Source organism: Trachurus japonicus, chromosome 6, assembly GCF_045865225.1.
Source record: "Trachurus japonicus isolate A0001 chromosome 6, Traja_1.0".
NCBI classification, from domain to species: Eukaryota; Metazoa; Chordata; class Actinopteri; order Carangiformes; family Carangidae; genus Trachurus; species Trachurus japonicus.
Window position 1 is genome coordinate 33860362 of NC_140912.1, and position 22307 is coordinate 33882668.

The 22307-nt window shown below is 44.8% G+C and overlaps 1 protein-coding gene across 1 annotated transcript in view; it reads right to left on the bottom strand.

Moving 5' to 3' along the window:
• Positions 1-4118: 4118 nt before the first annotated feature.
• Positions 4119-22307, bottom strand: part of LOC146986534 (uncharacterized) — a 1046957-nt gene continuing 1028768 nt past the window's right edge. The window contains exons 27-28 of the mRNA XM_085780502.1: positions 10297-10470; positions 4119-4516 (exon numbers count right to left, since the gene is read on the bottom strand). Of these exons, the coding sequence (XP_085636628.1) occupies positions 4327-4516; positions 10297-10470 (364 nt within the window). The 3' untranslated portion in view covers positions 4119-4326. The remainder of the gene's footprint in view (positions 4517-10296; positions 10471-22307) is intronic.

A 22307-nucleotide genomic window follows, 5' to 3' on the forward strand; every position in this document is an offset into this window, starting at 1 on the left:
CTCCTCCTCTTCCTCCTTCACCTCCTCCTCTTCCTTTTCCTCCTCCTCCACCTCCTCTTCCTCCTTCTCTACCTCCACTTCCTCCCCCTCCTCCTCTCTCTTCTTCCTCCTTTCTCCTTTTCCTCCTCCTCCACCTCCTCTTCCTCCCTCTCTTCTTCTTCCTCGTCCTCCTCTTCCTCTTCCGTCACCTCCTCCTCCTCCTCTTCTTCCTCCTCTTCCTTCTCCTCTTCTCCTCAACCTCCTCCTGCCCCTCTAAGTCTCTCTCTCCCTACACCTGCTCTTCCTCCTGCACCTCCTCCTCCTCCTTCCTCCTCTTCATATTCCTCCTCCTCCTCTTCCTCCTCCTTCTTCTCCTCTTCCACCTCAACCTCCTCCTTCTCTTCCTCCTCATCCGTCTCCTCCTCTTCCTCCCCCTCCACCTATTCCACTTTCTCCTCCTCCTCTTCCTCCCTCTCTACTTCCTCTTCCTCCTCCTCCACCCCCTCCTCCTCTCTCCTCTTCTTTCTCCTCCTCCTCTTCTTCCTCCTCTTCCTTCTCCTCTTCTCCTCAACCTCCTCGTCTTCCTCCTCCTCCCCCTCTAAGTCTCTCTCCCTCATCTCTCCTCCTCCTCTCTCTTCCTCTCTTCTCTCTTCTCTCTCCTTCCTTTACTGTAGTGAAGTTGTATATTGATGATGTTTTATTGTCCAATCACGTCCCAGCGTTTGTAACTCATTAACAGCGTCACATGTAAACGACACTAATAACCATTAAACATTAATTATCTAGATCTAATAACTCTTAGACCAGATTGACACAGTGAAGTCAGTAGCTGGGTTTCCATCCAAGTCGTATCGAATTTAAAAGCGGATTTTGTGAAAATGCGCAAAAAGCAAAGCGAATTTATGCCCGTTTCCATTCATTAGTGTTTTGCGATTAGGAGGAGTGCGCCGTGAGATTACTCATAAGAGAGCGTGACTGTATCCAACAGTTGACACTCATCTGACACTCAACATCATGGACAATTCACGTACTTTCCGGACTATAGACGCACCTGTATAATCCGCACCAGCTACATTTTAAAAGAAAATACATATATAGGCCGCACTTGAATATAAACTGCAGGTTTTCATGTTGTAACATGAGATATTTACACAGAAAGACAGTCGGGAACTGCCAAGTCCGCTCGCTTTTCCGCTGTTCTGGTTATGCTCCTCTCGCCCATGTGCATCTGTTTACATACGAAGCCGGTGAAAAATCAATAAGTTACATAACGATGTTACGGCGTGTGTTTGTGTAGTCTTAACCGTCATAAACAAAAGATTATGGGTTACGGAGTGCGTTTGTGTTGCGGTGCAGAGAGGAGAGCTGGGAGACCGGGGCGTCGCTGGGTGAAGTCCAGCAGCTTCACCCACAAACTCTGCCTCAATTCGCATAATCTGTTTCCATCACAAAAACTCGCATTTCCTTTATTCGATACGCTGACAAATCCACCCCCTCCAAGCGTATAAACTTTTATGCGCATTTACTGCCTTTATTCGAATTTCTGGCGTTTCCATTCAAGTATTTATGCGCATTTTCACAAAATGCGCATAAGAAAAGGTGGATGGAAACCCAACTAGTGATGTGTAAAAAGCTGCTGTAACTCTGATCGACCACCAGGTGTCGCTGTGTTCACATGTCTGAAGCTTCGTCAGGTTTTGTGAATGAGTTTGTCTCCTGGTTTAATAACTCGTGACTCTTCAGGCTGCGTTCAAGGAAAACCGGTTTTTCTCAGACTCCAGTGAAGTGGATCTTCTCCTCCGTCTGTTTCAGTGCACGTTGGTGACGGTGAGGACGACTCACGTCACGTTCAGGTGAGTCAGGTGATCTGACGCTGCTCGTCTCCTGACGTCGGATCAGACCGAGGCTTCATGTGTGTGTGTGTGTGTGTGTGTTCTTGTTCTTACTACGTTGTGAGGACCGGAGAGAGTTTTTCACCTGAGTGACGACATTTATTTGAAAGATACAAGAGTGTGTTTGTGTCCTCGTCCTCCTCTTCTACCACCTCCTCCTCATCTTCTTTCTCCTCCTCCTCCTCTTCTCCCTTCTCATCCTCCTCCTCCTCCTCCCTCCTCTTCCTCCTCTTCCTCCTCCTCCTCCTCCCCCTCCTCCTTCCTCTTCTCCCTCCTCTTTCTCCTCTTCCTCCTCCTCCTCCTCCCCCTCCTCTTCTCCCTCCTCTTTCTCCTTTTCCTCCTCCTCCTTCTCCCTCCTCTTTCTCCTCTTCCTCCCTCCTCTTTCTCCTCTTCCTCCTCCCCCTACTCCTCCACCTCCTCCCTCCTTTTTCTCCTCCTCCACCTCCTCCCTCCTCTTCCGCTTCCTCCTCCTCCACCTCCTCCCTCCTTTTCCTCCTACACCTCCACCTCCTCCCTCCTCTTTCTCCGCTTCCTCCTCCTCCTCTTTCTCCTCTTCCACCTCCTCCTCCACCTCATCCCTCCTCTTCTCCCTCCTCTTTCTCCTCTTCCTCCTCCTCCTTCTCTCCCTCCTCCTTCCTCTTCTCCCTCCTCTTTCTCCTCTTCCTCCTCCTCCACCTCCTCCCTCCTCTTTCTCCTCCTCATCCTCCTACTCTTCCCTCCTTTTCTCCCTCCTCTTTCTCCGCTTCCTCCTCCTCCTTCTCCACCTCCTCCCTCCTCTTCTCCCTCTTCCTCCACCTCCTCCCTCCTCTTTCTCCTCCTCCTTCTCCTCCTCCACCTCCTCCCTCCTCTTTCTCCTCTTCCTCCTACTCCTCCCTCCTCTTCTCCCCCCTCTTCCACCTCCTCCCTCCTCTTCTCCCTCCTCTTTCTCCTCATCCTCCTACTCCTCCACCTCCTCCCTCATCTTTCTCCGCTTCCTCCTCCTCCTTCTCCCCCTCCTCCTCTACCTCCTCCCTCCTTTTCTCCCTCCTCCTCCTCTTCCTCCACCTCCTCCCTCCTCTTCTCCCTCTTCTTTCTCCTCTTCCTTCTCCAACTCCTCCTCCTCCACCTCCTCTTCCCCCTTCTCCTCCTCCTCCACCTCCTCCTGACTTTCTCTCTGAGCGTCTCCTCCTACAGACGTTCAGCTGAGGGAATTCGCTCCTCACCTGTTGAGCCCAGCGTCAGGAGCTCATTATGGGATGTTTTACTTCTCTCTACAGTCTATGGAGGCCACTGAAAGAAGCTGAGCGCTCGCAGCAGGACAGATAATCAGATGGATAATCAGTAAAATTAATAACTTCACTCTGATGTGGCCAAGAATAAACTATTTCAGTGTTTCTGCTGTTGTGTGGCCGTGTTGCCCAAACACAACTCTTGAACAGGTTGAACTGTTTTCACAGTTAAAAAGCTCTTTGTTGTCTTTGTGCAGAGACAATATGAAATGTAACATTGCTAATGTAATAACATTGTAATGTGCTTTTTCAGTTTAGAGTTTGTGTCAATAAAGTTATGATAAGAGATGTTTGTTTTTCTTTCTTTCGGAGAGAAAAGTTTGTGCTATTTTTACTTCACAGTACTTAAAGTTCCACAGCAAAAGTACTTCCTGTAGTTACAATATTATAAACACTTACTGTATTAATAGTACCAAAGTAAACAGTTCTTCACTGTAGTTACTGTAACACAGTAAAACTACTTAATAAGCCATATGTAATAATATAAAAATAAAGGTATTTCCTGTAGATACAGTATCAGAGTTAAAGTACTTTATATAAGGTATCCTTTAGTTACAGTACCAAAGTAAAAGTACTTGATGTATTTATAGTACAACAATAAAAGTAGTTTCTGTAAACAGCATCAGAGTAAAAGTACTTCTTTCAAGGTATCACAGTGGATATTATCACATTTACAGTACCAGAGTAAAAGTATTTTCAGAATCACAACAATTGCACTTCAAGGTATCCTTTATTTACAGTACCACAGTAAAAGTACTCCCTGTACTTACAGTAACACAGTAAAAATAACTCATGTATTTACAGTAGAACAATGAGAGTAGTTTCTGTAGATACAGCATCTCAGTAAAGTCTTACAAGGTATCACAGTGAATACTATAAAATAGGAGCAGAGTAAAAGTTTCTATAATGACAGTCTCACAGTAAAAGTATTTAGTTTGGAGCTACTGGAGTAAAAGTACTTCCTGTACTTGAGTGACAGGTGAAGCTCATTGTTCCTGTTTGACTCAACACCTTTACCTGTGACTGGATCACTGATGATTGACACATTGAAGCTGCTGCAGCGTTTTCTGAGTCTGTGATGTCATAGATGATGTCATGTGTGATGTCACATCCTGACAGGTTCACCTGCTGCACTTTACACTTTATTTCACTCCCACAGTCTCATCAGCTGTGGAAACAGCTACAGATCAGACTGACTTCAGAGTCTCCAGTCGAAAGTCTGGACTCTTCACAAGATCACGAAGCTGCTGCAGAGATGAAGAGCTCAACTTGTTGAAGATTCCACCCAGGTCCAGGTATCTCAGGTGGGAGGGGTTGGACTTCAGAGCTGAGACCAGCGAAGAACAGCTGATCTCTGACAAACTGCAGTCCCTCAATCTGAATAAAGAATAAAAGAAGAAGATTAAATGAAGATCACGCACGCACACACACACACACACACAGACACACACAGCTGCAGTGATCAGATCATTGATTATTGATCAGACTGAGTGAAATGAGCTGAAAGTGAAGAGTCATTGTCAGTGTGAGAGAAGAACAAGTGGAAACATGAGACAACAACTATTTCAAACGTCCTTCATTCATGACATCAAAGTCAATGATTCAAGTTCTGAGTGAAGATCAATCAGGTTCAGTTCTGGATCAAAGATCTAAGATCTACAACAGTAACAGTCAGTGAACTGACCTCAGAGTCTCCAGTCTACAGTCTGGACTCTCCAGAAAACCACTCAGATGCTTCACTCCTGAATCATGAAGGTTGTTGTTGCTCAGCTCCAGTTCTCTCAGGTGGGAGGGGTTGGACTTCAGAGCTGAGACCAGAGAAGAACAGCTGATCTCTGACAAACTGCAGCCCCACAATCTGAATAAAGAATAAAAGCAGTGAGTTGAGGACAAAGCTCCTTGTTGACAGCGTTCAGTGTCTCATCATCTGTTCAGAGCTGAAGAAGCTTCAGAAAGAACAAGTTTAGAAAATCAAAGTCCAACAGCTGAAGCAACAGGAAGCAGGTTAAACAGTCACATAGAGAGAAAACAGCTCATTAATATTCATGAGAAGCTGCTGCTGCTTCAACACAGACGCAGTGACTCCGCCTCTTCACCTGTCAGCTCCACCTGTGGCTCCATCCAGACAAACTCATGTTGTGCAGCCACATTGATCAGAGATTTACTGACCATGCTCAAGACAACACACATGTGAGGCTGAACTCTGTTACCATGACAACTAACGTGTAGAAACACATGTTGAATGATGCTCAGAGACAGAAAAACCTGAAACCAGCACACACACACCTGCTTATTATGGGATGTTGGCTTTGAATGTTTCACTATAAACATCACAGAGCCTCAGGAAAGAGGTGGAGCCAGCAGCTATTGATTATAGATCAGTTATTGTCTGATACATCACATGTGTTTCTGTAGTGGAGGTGAAACATGAAGAGAAACAGAGACTGGACTAAAAACCAGTGAGGTGCAGTCAGGGCTTTGATTTATTCACTTCATCTAAAGTTGGATTCTTTTGGACTTTCAGATAACTTTACTACAAGTTCAGTGTGTCAGAATGTGGTGATTTTCATGGTCTAATAAAAGCCAGTAAACAGAGCTAGCTTCTGTCCAGGCAGCAGCTGCACAAACCACTCAGCCATGTGTAGTATTACAGAGCAAAGGCCCAGAGCTGCTCTGCCTCTTCTGTCAGTACGGTGTGTATGTGGCTGTTTGCACATGTGCAGTAAGTTCCCACAGAGAGTTCACATGGAGGTGAAAAGGCACAACGCTACGCTGCCTCTTCACTTAACTGCACCATGTCTGAGCTGCACTTCTGTTCACGTTGCCTTGGTGAATGGTCAACACACAGACGTGTCCCCTGGCAGGGTTGCCAACTTTTGGTCCTGGGCTAGAGTGAGATTCAGTGAGCTGTCCATAATAATAATAATAATAATAATAACAGTAGTAGTAGTAATGCTTAATGTAGTTTTTCTCTCTGTCACACACACAAATACACACACACACCATACCTGCAAACTGAGTAGAGGTGGAATAAGTGGTAAGTGGCAAATTAAAGCCCTAGGGGGGTCTGGGGGCACACCCCCTGAAAAAAAAAGTGATTTTAACATGTAAATTAAGCAGTCTGGTGTACTCTGAGAAGAAAATAAGGGAAAAAACAAAATTTGCTTCAGATAAGAGAGGGAAAAAGCAGATCTGTGGTTCCTTCATTGTATGGCTGGAGTTGTATAGAGGCTGGGGGTTGTATAGAGGGAGGAGAGCTGTCCATAATAATAATAATAATAATAGTAATGTTTAATGTAGTTCTTCTCTCTGTCACACACACACACACACACCTGTTGCCATGCTGTAGGCTATCTCTCTCCTCTGCTCTCTGGACTGAGCTGCCTAGCTGTACTTTTGGGCTACAGTCTGCATGGACCTCCATGGGCTTTGATTTTAGTTCTCAACGGACCGGACCGGAACAACCAGCCCGACCGGACGCATCAGTTCGAGCCGCATCCGGTCTGAAAACATAACTCGGTCAGGTCAGGTAGAGTCAGACCAAGTCGGGTCCAGGCTTTAACAGCTGCGGGTCGAGCCGGTCAGCTTTTAACTTTCAAGTCCGTTAGAGCTCCAGCTTGATGCAGGAGCAGGACTTCAGGGCTGCACACAGTGCTGCGCTGCGACCAACACCAGCAGCAGACGGACGTCACTGACGTAATGACAGTAAATGTTTTCAGCGAATCAACAATCAGAGAAAATTGTAAATAACACATTACACTGGAGTGGTTTAGAGTCGATGTAAAACCAGAGCTGGTTTATAGTCATTCGGAAATGAGTAGCCTACACATGATGAGTGGAAAAATTAACAACAAAAAACAAGTGAGATTTGGCGTGAGATTTCTCTCTTGAGCGTGAGAGCGTGAGATTAAGGCTGAATGCGTGACTGTCACGGCCAATGCGTGAGAGTTGGCAACCCTGCCCTGGCTTTTTAGCGTCCAGCAGTTTAGCAGCTAATTCAACTGCAGTGATGCTCCACTGGAGAGTTGAACACCTTGTAACGCCGCATTATGTAATAATGCCGCATTATGTAATAATGTAATAAATCTTCACGTCATTGTGTAATAACGCCGCATTTTGTAATAATCTGCCACATTTTGTAATAAAAATCTTGAACGCAATATGTAATAAACTTTGCCGCATTTTGTAAGTTGTTACATTTTGCATCACTTATTACATATTGCAGATGTTGCACATTTTTATGAAAAAAATGTAATAATTTGGTGCATTATGTAATAAACCACCAAAATGGATGTCTTAATTAGAAAAAAAAAACATTAGGACCATCAGAACAACACTGACTTTAAGCATACCAGCATGCATGAATCATAAATATGAATTAATTTCTAAAACCAGTAGGACGGTCAAATCTAAATCAAATATAAGTGTATTCATTATAATAGGCTACTGCTTTCAGGGCAGGGCATCAAACGTATACATAGGCGCCGATTCAGTGGGTGCTCCAGTGCTCGAGCACCCACTGACCAGGTTGAGCACCCTGGGGGGGGCACGCCACCAGATGCGCATTTCTCCGTGCCGCTCGGCAAGCGCCTCGGCCCCTCAGATGTGTGTGTGTGGGTATGTGTATCATGTGTAGCCCGTATGTGTGTGTAGCCTGTGTGAATGTGTGTGTTAATCTCGCTCGCGCTCTGTTAACTCATTGAGTGCCAACCACGTAATTTCTCGTTTTTCGTTCCCATGCGTTGAGTGCCAAAAACGAAATTTTTCGTTTTTTGCTTTTTTTTTAAATTATGAAAATAGACACTTTAATACACATTATATGTAAATTTGGGGACTCTACGACGAGGAGAACTGAAATAGATGACGATCAAAGTCACATGACAGCTCATGATCTGGAAGTTTTTATCATAACTCAGCTTCTGCAAACGGAGTTCTGCATGCAGATGCAGCGCAGCTGCTCCGCTGCTGCTCCGCTCTCACCCGCGAGGCTGCAGCAGCTGGGAGCTGAACCAGGAAGCTCTCAGCCCACTGTCCCGCCCGGTCTTCATCTGGAGCAACACCGTGTCCTCCCCAAAGTCCTCCCGCGGTAAAATCTGATGGTCTCTGGACCAAAGCAGACCGGCACCACCGACCCGTACCACAGACGGACCGCGACCACCGGCGGGACCGGTGTTCGCGAGCCGCTGTGGCCGGCAGAGCCTCACGTTCCACGGCGAGAGGCTGTGACACGGCACGGTGCGTCTGTGTTATTGCTGTTTAGTGGCGCCCCCCCCGCCCCCGATGGTGGTTTTGTGAATAGAACAACAATTGTTGTGTATATTTATCTTATACGAGCCCTTTGATCCAGAAATGCGAGTGTCTGAAGAGCGACAGACACAAACAGCGCACCTTTCATAAAAGACGCTCTATCTCCTTTTCTAGAAAAAAAGGAGGGATTTTGGTGAAACCCAGCCATGTTTAGCTTGACTTTTCTCAGGAACGGAGGCACGTAGAAACAAACGGTTTGTGGCCATTTGAAGGATAAAGTTAAACCTTTCAAATGAGCTACAGTATGTGTTGGTGGCAATAATATAGAATACACTATGGCTCTAAAATAAAAAGTCAAATATGGTCTAATTTGCCGGTACACTTGACTAAAACTTTGGAAAGGAGCGCGGCACTCAATGAGTTAAGATGAATAAACAAATCGCTGCAGAGCACGAGTCTGGCACAGAGGTGCGCGCTCTGGCACATCTGGCACAATCTGTTAAAGGAAACTGGCTCCGCTCCGCGGCTATTTCGCGTCCGACGTCTATGTTAAGCACATGTTTTTATTGATATTGTAGCGTCCGACCCAACGTAACTATACAACAACATAACACAAACTTTATCAGACAGCTCTCACTTCTTCCTCTGCACCACCTCACTCACTAACTCACCTACACACGCACACAGGACCCTCACACTCACCTTTCAGTTGTGCGGTATTATTAATAATGAGCGATGAGTCCCATTGTTTTACAGCTGCTGCTTGCAGATGATGATAATATTTCAGTAATTTAAATGGATCAGCTGGGCAGATTTTGATATAATGTTAAATCTGGTGAAAATCAGAGGCAAAATCACTTCCAGCATCATCAGCCCGATGAACTGCCACAGCTCGATCCCCCCAGCTCGCCCCTGCCGCTGCTGGAGCAGAGCTGGACCCGGCCTGGAGCTCCAGTTGGACCGTGGTCCATGTCATCCCTCCACAGACGAACATGACCCGGGTGTATTATTGTCGGTGGGCAAGGGGGGGGGGGGGGCGCGGAGCGGTTACCATCAGTGTGGGACCCGCTGTCGGAGGAGACCGCTCTGCTCAGCGGGGCGGAGGAGCAGCGTGACCCGGGAGACTCTGGTGACAAGAGCCGTCGCCGAATTATTATTGTTAATGTTTTTTCTAATTAAGACATCCATTTTGGTGGTTTATTACATAATGCACCAAATTATTACATTTTCTTCATAAAAATGTGCAACACCCGCAATATGTAATAAGTGATGCAAAATGTAACAACTTATTACAAAATGCGGCAAAGTTTATTACATATTGCGTTCAAGATTTTTATTACAAAATGTGGCAGATTATTACAAAATGCGGCGTTATTACATAATGACGTGAAGCTTTATTACATTATTACATAATGCGGCATTATTACAAAATGCGGCGTTATTACATAATGACGTGAAGCATTATTACATTATTACATAATGCGGCATTATTACATAATGCGGCGTTACACACCTTAATGAGCTTTCATCTGAAGAACAACAGCAGCTTTTATCTGACGAGAGACCAACGCCTGAGCTACGGTGGCTAACAGTTAGCAAGTTGTAACCTACTCTCTCTCTGACACTTAGACACACACACACACACACACACACACACACACACACACAAACACACACACACACAGTGATCAGATAATTGATTATTGATCAGACTGAGTGAAATGAGCTGAAAGTGAAGAGTCATTGTCAGTGTGAGAGAAGAACAAGTGGAAACATGAGACAACAACTATTTCAAACGTCCTTCATTCATGACATCAAAGTCAATGATTCAAGTTCTGAGTGAAGATCAATCAGGTTCAGTTGTGGATCAAAGATCTAAGATCTACAACAGTAACAGTCAGTGAACTGACCTCAGAGTCTCCAGTCTACAGTCTGGACTCTCCAGAAAACCACTCAGATCCTTCACTCCTGAATCCTGCAGCTTGTTGTTGGTCAGCTCCAGTTCTCTCAGGTGGGAGGGGTTGGACTTCAGAGCTGAGCCCAGAGAAGAACAGCTGATCTCTGACAACCTGCAGCCCCTCAATCTGAATAAAGAATAAAATCAGTGAGTTTAAGACAAAGCTCCTTGTTGACAGCGTTCAGTGTCTCATCATCTGTTCAGAGCTGAAGAAGCTTCAGAAAGAACAAGTTTAGAAAATCAAAGTCCAACAGCTGAAGCAACAGGAAGCAGGTTAAACAGTCACATAGAGAGAAAACAGCTCATTAATATTCATGAGAAGCTGCTGCTGCTTCAACACAGACGCAGTGACTCCGCCTCTTCACCTGTCAGCTCCACCTGTGGCTCCATCCAGACAAACTCATGTTGTGCAGCCACATTGATCAGAGATTTACTGACCATGCTAAAGACAACACACATGTGAGGCTGAACTCTGTTACCATGACAACTAACGTGTAGAAACACATGTTGAATGGAGCTCAGAGACAGAAAAACATGAAACCAGCACACACACACCTGCTTATTATGGGATGTTGGCTTTGAATGTTTTACTATAAACATCACAGAGCCTCAGGAAAGAGGTGGAGCCAGCAGCTATTGATTATAGATCAGTTATTGTCTGATACATCACATGTGTTTCTGTAGTGGAGGTGAAACATGAAGAGAAACAGAGACTGGACTAAAAACCAGTGAGGTGCAGTCAGGGCTTTGATTTATTCACTTATTTATTCACCCCTGCAGGATGCCCCAGGTGTGAAAATACACCCTCGTTCAACAGCTATTTGCGGCGCTTCGGCTGCTTCGGCTGCCGGTGTGAACCCGGCGTTAGACACTTTTACACACATACACACACACACACACACACACACACACACACACACACAGCCCAGGTTGTGTGTCTTATCTGTTGTAAACCGTGTAATAACAGCTTGTTGTGTACAGTCAACATCCTTCTTGCTCAGGTTTGAGTGTGGATTTTGTTAAAGGTTTGTTGTGTGATGTGAGCGGTGCTCCAATATGTGATCCTGTTATTGATTTGAGTTGTGTGTTAATAACAGCTGATGTCAGGACCCTCAGGATCTTCAACAGGTCCCTGGAACTTTGTGTAGTCCCTTCCTGCCTCAAACACTCCACCATTATCCCACTCCCCAAGAAACCCTCCATCACCGGGTTGAATGACTACAGACCTGTGGCTCTAACGTCTGTGGTCATGAAGTCCTTCGAAAAACTGATATCAACCCACCTGAGATCCATAACGGATCCACTACTACACCCCCTGCAGTTTGCCTATCGATCAAACAGGTCTGTAGATGATGCTGTCTGGATTGCCCCGGAACCTACGCGAGGATCCTGTTTGTGGATTTCAGTTCGGCGTTTAATACCATCATTCCTGGAATCCTCTCCACCAAACTCTCCCACCACAACGTGTCCCATTCCATCTACTAGTGGATTACCAGCTTCCTGACAGACAGGAGACAACAGGTTAGGCTGGGAGATGCCTCCTCCTTTGTCGTCTCCTCAGTCCGAACAATCAGCACAGGTGCCCCCCAGGGTTGTGTCCTCTCCCCGCTTAAGTTTGCAGACAACACCACTGTCATTGGTCTTATCCAGGATGGCGACAAGTCTGCATATCGACAGGAAGTGGAGCGCTTGGTACTCTGGTGCAGTCAGAACAACCTAGAGCTGAACTCGCTCAAGACTGTGGAGATGAGGGTAGACTTCAGGAGACAACCAACACCACTACTTCCTCTCACCATCCACAACAGCCCAGTATCTGCAACGGGGTCCTTCAAGTTTCTGGGTACCATTATCACCCAGGACTTAAAATGGGAGTCCAACATCGACTCCATCCTCAAGAAGGCTCAACAGAGGATGTACTTCCTGCGGATGCTGAGCAAACATGGCCTGTCTCAGGAGCTGCTGGTGCAGTTCTACCCTGCAGTGATCCAGTCTGTCCTGTGCTCCTCCATCACTGTGTGGTATGGAGCTGCCACACAACAAGACAGGAAGAGACTGCAACGCACAGTGAAGACAGCAGAAATAATCACTGGTGCCCACCTGCCCTTCATCCAGAACTTATGTCAGTTTGTACGTAGTATGTTATTATAGTACGTAGTATGTTATTATAATGAGTATCAACAGGGTGATGATAAATTGGGGCACAAATGCAACTGTGATTTAATTGTGAGAAATCAGTCAAGTGAAGAACTCAACTAACTGCTAATCGACACACCAACGCCAATCAACTGGTCCACGATGGAGTTGCTGAGCTGGTCACTGAATGCGATTGACAGAGTGTTCTCAACAAGGCGTGCGGCCTCTGGTGAGCCAAGATGCCCGGACGGAACCTTCATGTCCGGCTACATGCTGGATGGATGGGAGAAGTGGAGAGTCCTTTGCCTTGCCCCACTGGATGTGGAGGATGTCGAGGACGTGTACATCTTCACGTTCATGACAATTGGAATGATCGCCCTGGGTTTTGGCGCCTACATGCAGTATCGTAAGATGAGAAAGATCGCCACCGAGCAGACCGACGCGAGGGAGGATAACGCAACAACTCGGAGTGCTGTGGTCGGGATACGGTCCGACATATCCGCAATCCGAGAGTATGTGTCACTGATGCGAGCTGACATAGCCAAAACTCGGGAGGAAATCGAGAGAAATGGCGACGAAAACCGCAGAGAATGAGTAAAAAGAAGAAAGGGCTCCTACACCATCCCACCATCCCAACTAATAATCAATACACTGGACTTTTGCTCTCTGTCAATTGGACCACACCAGACTTTGCTCTTTGTCAATTGGACCATCTTGTGACTTTGTGACTTTTGTGACATGCCTGGCAACAAGAAGAGACTGTTGTTCGCTCATGACGGTTGGACACATGTGCAGACACACACGTAATCCTTATGCTCTATCTAGAGCTGGACTTCAATTTCTTCAACTCTACATACTGCCTAATGCTGCAACACATTATGTCAAAATGTCAAATGTTGAAAAAAAAAAAAAAAAAAAATTGAGAAATGTCATGTTAAAAAAAACAAACAAAACAAAACAAAAAATGTCATGTCAAATTGTTAAATTGTTAAATTTTGAAAATACTGGAAGAATGTTATGTCAAAAATGTAACATGCAGAAAAAATGAATATGTGAGTACTGGGGGCGGGACTAGATAAGCTTTTGCTTCTCCCGCTTTCCCTTTCGGTCATGTGTATTGTATTAATTGGATTGAGATGATGTGTGATGATGATGACTAATTGACATGCCCGAAATGAACCAAATAAATAAATAAATAAATACTCCTCCAGGACCAAGAAGAGGGCAGGGAGCATCATCTCCGACTCCACTCACCCTGGACACAAACTCTTTGACCCCCTTCCCTCTGGCAGGCGCTATAGAGCCATAGCCGCCAAGACCACCCATCACAAGAATAGCTTCTTCCCCTCTGCCATAAACCTCCTGAACCACTGACTGTTTCTGGTTCTCTATGCACATTATGCATGATTGCACATTTTCTTACCGCACAACCCAGTCACCGCACATTATGTATAGAAACGTTTACATTCTATATATTTATATATTTTATTTGTACATATTTTGATTATTTTGTATATGTCGTCTTGTTTTTGTCTGTCTGTGTCTTAAAAAAGTCTGTATGAGAAAAAAATGTGCCAAAACAAGTTCCTGTGTGTGTAAACATACTGGCCAATTAATAAAGCTGATTCTGATTCTGAAATCTGTTTGTTGTGAGGTTGTTGTGTGATGAGCTGTCTGAGGTGCCGACCCCCCCACAGCCCTGGTCTTGGTCTGTGAGCACCTGCCTACACTGTCCTACAGCCTCAGTGTGGATCAGTAGAATATTAGCCTCATGTCTGCAGCTCAGTATCAACACAACTTTCACATCACATTCATCTGAGCACAGAAATAAAACAGAGTCTGACCTCAGAGTCTAGTGAAATGAACTGAAAGTGAAGAGTCATTGTCAGTGTGAGAGAAGAACAACTGGAAACATGAGACAACAACTATTTCAAACGTCCTTCATTCATGATATCAAGGTCAATTATTCAAGTTCTGAGTGAAGATCAATCAGGTTCAGTTGTGGATCAAAGATCTAATATTTACAACAGTAACCGTCAGTGAACTGACCTCAGAGTCTCCAGTCTACAGTCTGGACTCTCCAGAAAACCACTCAGGTCCTTCACTCCTGAATCCTGCAGCTTGTAGTTTCTGTTCAGGTCCAGGAGTCTCAGGTGGGAGGGGTTGGACTTCAGAGCTGAGACCAGAGAAGAACAGCTGATCTCTGACAACCTGCACTCCTCCAATCTGAATAAAGAATAAAAGAAGAAGATGAAATGATTGATGATTGATCAGATGATAAATGAGTAGAGGGACTTTGCCCTTGTGTTGTTGTGGATCATCATCATGTGGCCTTCTACACACATCATCCACACGTCAGCACAGATTCATCAGCTGCTGCTGCCCACTCCGAACGGACAGACGGACGTAATCAGAAAGGAAACGGAGGCTGCATATTGATCCTTTTTTCCTTTTTGGGATCAAACGGATCATGTGCATAATTAACTGCAAAACAAACACTTCATATAATGACATATAACGCTCATTATGCTTCTGGCCTGCCTCGCTTCTACCTGGTCCTTTTTACTAAACTTACTTTCATTGCCTAAACACAACCAAAGTGAAATTAATTTTTTTTCTCCCCCAGTCTGATGTCAGCAGGAGTGATGGCTGCAGCAGCCTCGCGCCCGTGAAGTGGGCTCAAACCGGGTTCAGCCGCGCTTGAGCGGGGGAGAGAAAAAAAGTGTATTTCTTTTAGGGCGCACTGGCCCGCACTCACACTACCTTGAACCCAAGCGTGCTCAAGCACGGTTGCCTCCGACACATACGTCATCACGTTGATATACCAACACAGCGGGTGCACTCTGACTGCAGAAAGAACGGTGCTTTTTAATTGTTAGACCGGTTGTCATGGTTATCTTATCTTATCAAGTTTAATCAAAGCGACGTTAACTAGCAATGTTTACGGCGCGACGTAATCGTTAAAGGGATAGTTCACCCTAGAATGATATTTCGCTCATTATCTACTCACCCCCATGTTGACTAAGGGCTGGAAGAACTTTCAGAGTCCACCGTCCCTTCTCTGAGTTACAGGGGGTCTTGACGTAGCAGTGCATTTCAATGCCACGGTAGCAAAGGGACACCAGAGCTCTTCGTGAAAAAACACACACAAAAAAACATCCAAATACCTCCATGATGCTCGTATGTAATGTCCGTCTTGTGCTGAAGCCCCAAATTGCGTAATTGTCCCGAAAAAAATTAAATAAGTCCACATTCCAAGCATGTTTGTAACATTAGCTCCCAGTGTTGTTGTCCGGTCTTCCGCTGCCAGCGCGCATGCGCAAGGTTCGCACTGATACTGAGACCGACTGAGACTCGAGTCGGTCTCAGTGCGAACCTACGCCAAGACCCCCTGTAACTCAGAGAAGGGACGGTGGACTCTGAAAATTCTTCCAGCCCTTAGTCAACATGAGGGTGAGTAGATAATGAGCGAAATATCATTCTAGGGTGAACTATCCCTTTAATGAAACCAGGGACGAACTAGGACTAAAAAGCATCCGGATGTCTGGGCAGGATTGTGAGGGTGGATGACTTCATGTCACTGCTGTGTTGACACTGTGCACTGCGCCGTTGTGATGATCCGCTTTATCTATTTACTTATTAATATATTTGTGGGAGAGCAGCCGCATCATCATGCAGCCGTAACGAAAAACTAAAAAAACTATCATCTCTCTCAACCAACCACAAGCAGCCCTGGCATCAGATAGTGAGCATGTATTCGGCATCTCTCATCTCAGGAAAATTCTAAAGAAAACTAGAAACAGCATTTCCTAACGGAAAATGCGTGTGAATGCTGAAAGCCATTGCTGAACCATGCTGAATTAGCAGAATAAATTGACTATGACATGCGGAATGGCATACAAGAAACAGGCGGGGAATTGAACCCATGACCTCATGATCACTAAACCTTTACTCCGCCACTCGGCCACAGAGAGCACACTGCTTTTGAGACTGTTGTCATCAAAAGAATAGAGTAGAAATGAGCCACATCAAGTAAGTAGAGGACTTTTTTGTGAATTGTGACTATTTTTTGGTGAATTCAAACAAAGTAGAATGCCCATTCCAGTGAATTACAAAGTTGGAATCAAAAGTCAAGCAATGACATGAATGAGGCAGGAATCGAACCCAAGACCTCAGGATCACTAAACCTTTACTCTGCTGCTTTGCCACAGAGAGCACATTGTTTGCAAGACTGTTGTCATTCATAGTAATGTGATGATGTGGTACAAATAATCAATGAGATAACGAACACCTGTAACCAATTGAAGGCGGGGGGAGGGGAGGTGAATTCTGCCAGTGAAGTCCCATAGTGGGCGGCGCAGGACAAGAAATGATGGCTACAAATCATTCAAGAGCTTTAAGCCTGTGCATATTCAAGAGCTTTGCTTTTCTCTGCTGCATTCTTGGTTTTCAAAGTTCCAGTGCAAATCAATCTTAGTGCAGTGGTATACACAAGAAACATGTGAACACAAACCAAGATTGAAAGAGGTAAAGTGAGTGGCCATCTCTGGCAGCACGCCGCCTTATACATTGGCATATTTTTATTTATAAAGTCATTTTGGGTCTGCTCCCCCTCTATTTATGTAACTATCTCTCCAAATCTCAAAGCAATTATCGCCTACGTTCAAATGAGTTTTATTTACTAAACGTGCCCAAAGTTAACACTGAACTTGGTAAGCACTGCTTTAAGTATGCTGCACCTGCTGCTTGGAATGCACTGCAGAAAACCCTAAAGCTAAAGCAGCTGATCAACCTTGGATCTTTGAAAACTCGTGTGAGAGAAATTGGAGCAGCTTCATACCGCACTTGTTCTTGTTTTAATGTGAATCCGAACTTTTAGTCCTGTTGCTTTTATCTTGTATTGTATTTATCTGTGTGTTGTGTGATTTCTGTGTCATGTAAGTGTAGTAACTTTTCTGCTGCTGTCTTGGCCAGGCTTCCCTTGAAAAAGAGGCCATTGTGTCTGAATGGGACCGACCTGGTTAAATAAAGGCAAAAAAAAATAAAAAAATAAAATAAAATAAAAAAGAGAATAGGTGGGGGTATATACTGTATGCATTATCAAGTTGGATCATGTGACCAGACCAAGTGGTATTGGTTAAAGTTCAAAGTGGCTGACACACTAACAAGACTACTCAGGCGGCATTTGAACCAGTGCCCTTGTGGTTGAATGGCAGGAACCTTATCCACTGGGCTATTCCAACACTTCTGATGACACAGAGGTTGAGACTTTGATGAATGTGAGATTTTTCAATGATGCTTAAAAAAAAAGAAAAGAGTAGAAATGAGCCACAACAAGTAAGTAGAGGACTTTTTTGTGACTTGTGACTATTTTTTGTTGAAATCAAACAAAGTATAATGCCCATTCCAGTCAATTACAAAGTTGAGCTCCTTCTCCTGTGCTGTGAAAAAAATTGCATTGGGCTGGATGGCAGAGAGAGAGCACCCAGGCTGCATTTAAACAATATTTTAAATTATTCTCTGAGTCTCTGTGCATTTTTGACGGCATTTTGAGACAGAAGACAAGTGTGGCTACAAACTGTTTCCAAAATCATGAGTGTAGAGTGTCATTTGTAGCTTTGCTGGCAGTTTGAGAAGAAAAGTTCCAGTCACTTTTTTGGATCTCCTGCACTCTACGATGACGTCACCCACTCTGACCCAACCCCATACACACACATTGAAAAGTGTGACATTTGTCAGAGATCCTCATGTGCTTTTAAAGGATTTATCTCAAAAACGGTACAAGCTATGAAAAAGTTGTACACAGGATGAATACATTAGAAGCTTTTCTACAGATCAGAATTTGAATGAAGTCTGTAGTCAGAATTTGAAGACTGTTCCAATGTATTTCTAATAGGACAAAAAAATCAGAAAAAGTTAAATATTTGAAAAAGTATAAATAGTTGAAATGAGAAAAGTAATGCCGATAATGTCCAGAAAAAGCTGCACGATTTGATGTATAAATTGTTGAAATAGCACAAAGTATGAAGGACTATAAGAAGACCGTAAAAAGTAAAGGAAAAGGAAAAGTAAGAAAGTAGTAAGAATATAAAAAGAGAATAAAGAAAATGGCCGAACAGAAGAACAATATGAATGCTTTCAGCATTCACACTAAATAGTCCTTTGTGAACGGATGCTTCTGATTTCATTCCCGTTATGCATGACATTTGTTTATGTTGTGATCTGTGCGCACGGGTAGGTTACTAAATATGAGTGCCTTTATTAGTGGAAACGGGGTGTTTGTTTTTTACACTAGGCAGTGGTTCTCAGTATGTCAGAGCAAACCTGGGTAACAATATCAGTATCCTCCTCCCAGACTACTTTTGCACCATCAGCCCGTGGAGGTATGTTCACATGACCATATTCGGACACTGTGAGCTTGGACCTCCCAAACCATCAGTTGACGCATTCAAAGATGAGGAGAGGAGCTCATTTGATTGGTGAAGAACGGACTTGGCTGTTTTAAACCCGCTCCACACCTTCTCTCCTCCATCTTTGCCACTTGTGCCGGTGGGAGGGATGGAGGTGGGCTTGTGCCAGACGGTGCCGTGCACGGAAATTGCAAAGTGCGCCTGGACACACCCTGTTGGCATGGCACAGGGCAGGTCGCCGCACCTGCGCCTGGTCTACGGAATTAGAGCCCCTAAGATCTACAACAGTAACAATCAGTGAACTGACCTCAGAGTCTCCAGTCTACAGTCTGGACTCTCCAGAAAACCACTCAGATCCTTCACTCCTGAATCCTGCAGGTCATTGAAGCTTAGGTCCAGGTGTCTCAGGTGGGAGGGGTTGGACTTCAGAGCTGAGCCCAGAGAAGAACAGCTGATCTCTGACAAACTGCAGCTCCTCAATCTGAATAAAGAATAAAAGAATCATCACTTGCATAGATTTATCGAGCTGAACAACATGGTGTTATATCCCTTAAGGATATTATAAAATAAACTAAAAGACCTGCCAGATTTCTGTAAGAAGAGCTGTCTCTTTAAATGTGAAATATTTTGACACTGAAGGATTGTGGTATTATTTGTAATGAAGTTTCTTCCTTGCAAATATCGAAATAAACCTTGTTGTTGAATGTCATATTTCCCCTGAAAAAGAAGGTTATCAACCAGAAAAGAATAGCTCCCTGGTACAGCCCAAACCTGCACGCTTTGAAACAGAAGACCAGACAGCTGGAAAGGAACACATTCCAGCCAACACGAGGAACACCGTCAAGCCTGGAAGGATAGTTTATTAATATATAAAAAAGAACTCCGTAATGCTAGAAGCAATTACTATTCATCTTTAATAGAAAATAATAAGAACAACCCCAGGTTCCTCTTCAACACTGTGGCCAGGCTGACCAAGAACCATAGTGTTGTTGAGCCATCCATCCCTCCAACTCTCAGCATTAATGATTTCCTAACTTTCTTTACCAAAAAGATTGTTAATATTCGAACGAAGATTGCCAGTATTGGACCACAGATTACAATACCCATAGAAGCACCTCCCAGACTTGGTACACACTTTGACAGCTTCTCTCCCATCGACCTGTCAGACTTCACTTTTGCAATTACTTCTTCCAAGTCAGCCACATGTCTGCTGGATCCCGTTCTGACAAGACTACTTAAGGATGACTTCCCCTTAGTTAACACTTCTATATTGAACCAAATCAATATTTACCTAGTCACAGGTTACGTGCCTCAGGCCTTTAAGGTGGCTGTCATTAACCCTTTACTTAAAAAACCTTCTCTTGACCCAGATGTCTTAGCCAACTATAGGCCTATATCCACCCTCCCTACATCTCCAAGATCCTCAAGAAGGTTGTCCTGGAGCAGCTACATGAGCATCTGCACAGCAATGAGCTATTTGAAGCTTTCCAATCTGGATTCAGAGAACACCATAGTACTGAAACAGCATTGGTCAAAGTCTCTAATGATCTTCTTATAGCTTCAAACAGAGGTCTCGTCTCTGTACTTGTACTTTTGGACCTGCATTCGACACCATCAACCACAGCATCCTGCTGCAGAGACCATGAAATTGGGATTAAAGGACCTGCCCTAAAATGGTCAAGTCATACTTATCTGACAGGTTTCAATTTGTTAATGTTAATAACGACCATTCAGAGTACAGCAGAGTTACGTATGGTGTACCACAGGCAGGGTTTGAAATTAACTTTTTGACCTACTAGCCAAGTGGCTAGTAGGTCAAAAAAGTTACTCGCCAGACAGATTTTTTACTAGCCAAAACCAACAAGTTGCTTCACTATTGTATTTCGACGTCACTAGTTATATAGCAGTCATAGTAGTACCATATAACAGTCATCCTGTTCTTCTCAATCAATTGTGCTCTGTAGACGATGACCTTTCAACTTTTCTGGAATAACAGTAGTTTATGTGTGGAGGCCTGCCACAGGCTCTCACAGAAAAAAAAAAAAAAAAAAAATTTGATGACTTTCTTTAATGGAAGCAATTTCACAGGTAGCAACATACAACGTGACAGAGAAGACTTCCATTCTTCCGTTTTTTCCCCAGTTTTTTATCCCTCCCACAATCCCACCTTACCTAATAATTTTTAAACAGCGCTTCACCACCTCTCATCTCTGCCAGTCAGTCCACCTGCTGTCTCTCTTGCACGCACGCACGCGCACACACACACACACGCGCGCACAGACACGGGCGCATGGACAGTAGGCGCTTTGCCGCTCGTAAATGCGCTATATCGCGCTGATTGTACAGTGTTCAAATATCACCCCCCACCCCCCCGTCCGTCGGATAGTCCGACCACCGACTCCGGCGTGCTAACAGCTAACAGCTACCAGCTGTGCTACAGCAGCTGACTGAGCCTTTTGGAGCCGCCGCTCGGCTCACGTTAACTGGGCTCGGTGCGTTCCTCTCGGTCACAGGGCTCTCAAGTCTCACGCATTTGGCGTGTGACACACGCATTCCCACCCGTTCACACGGTCACACGCCACACATTGTATTTCTCACGCATTTAAATTACCACGGTGACGTCCATCAAGTTGCACCGCTTTAACAGTGGAACAGACTTGAGGGCGCACTGATCACACGAGAGAGGTGAAGAGACAACAACACTGTTACCTGTTGTAGCCTACTGGCCTCAGCCTACACTGATCACTGCCTGAAGAGTTTGAAAGCAGCCTCTTAACTTCATGAACGCAGCTCAAACCGACCCGGTGCCTTCCAAGCTTTGATAAACACACCGGATCTGCGCTGGTTTACAGTATCCTCCCGTCGCTACCGGAGCTTAATCAAAAAAAAAAAGCGCTTGTCGGAGCGGAGAACAGCGGAGTTTCCTCTGCTGCAGCTGATCAGCTGACATGTGGTCAAGACAGACCTGGGTAACACTTTATTTTAAGGGGTCCTTGTTCCTGTGTAGTTACTTAATTAATTACAGTGTAATTACCTATGTAACTGCATGTAATAGCATGTACTTACATTCTAATTACATAGTGTATTTTGGTGTACTTACAGGTCCTTGTTACACTTGTAATAAGAAATGCTTGTTACAATACCTGGTCAAAGTGGCCTCTCTCTTTGGGGAAGGGGTAGCCTCGTAAACCCGCCTCTCCCGGAACTGCATTTCATTTCATTCTGAGGGAGAGTCTGGCCTCATCCCCGCTCCAAGCGTCTGGGGTGGGCGGGAGCTGGGCGGGAGTAGTAGCATTGACAGACAACCCCATTTAGCCAATCAGCAAGTTGGTGTAGTGATGGGGCTTTGCACCAGTCGGTCCCTGATTGGCCAACGTGCTGTGTCAATCATAGCGGGCGACGCTGATTGGCTCGGCCTTCT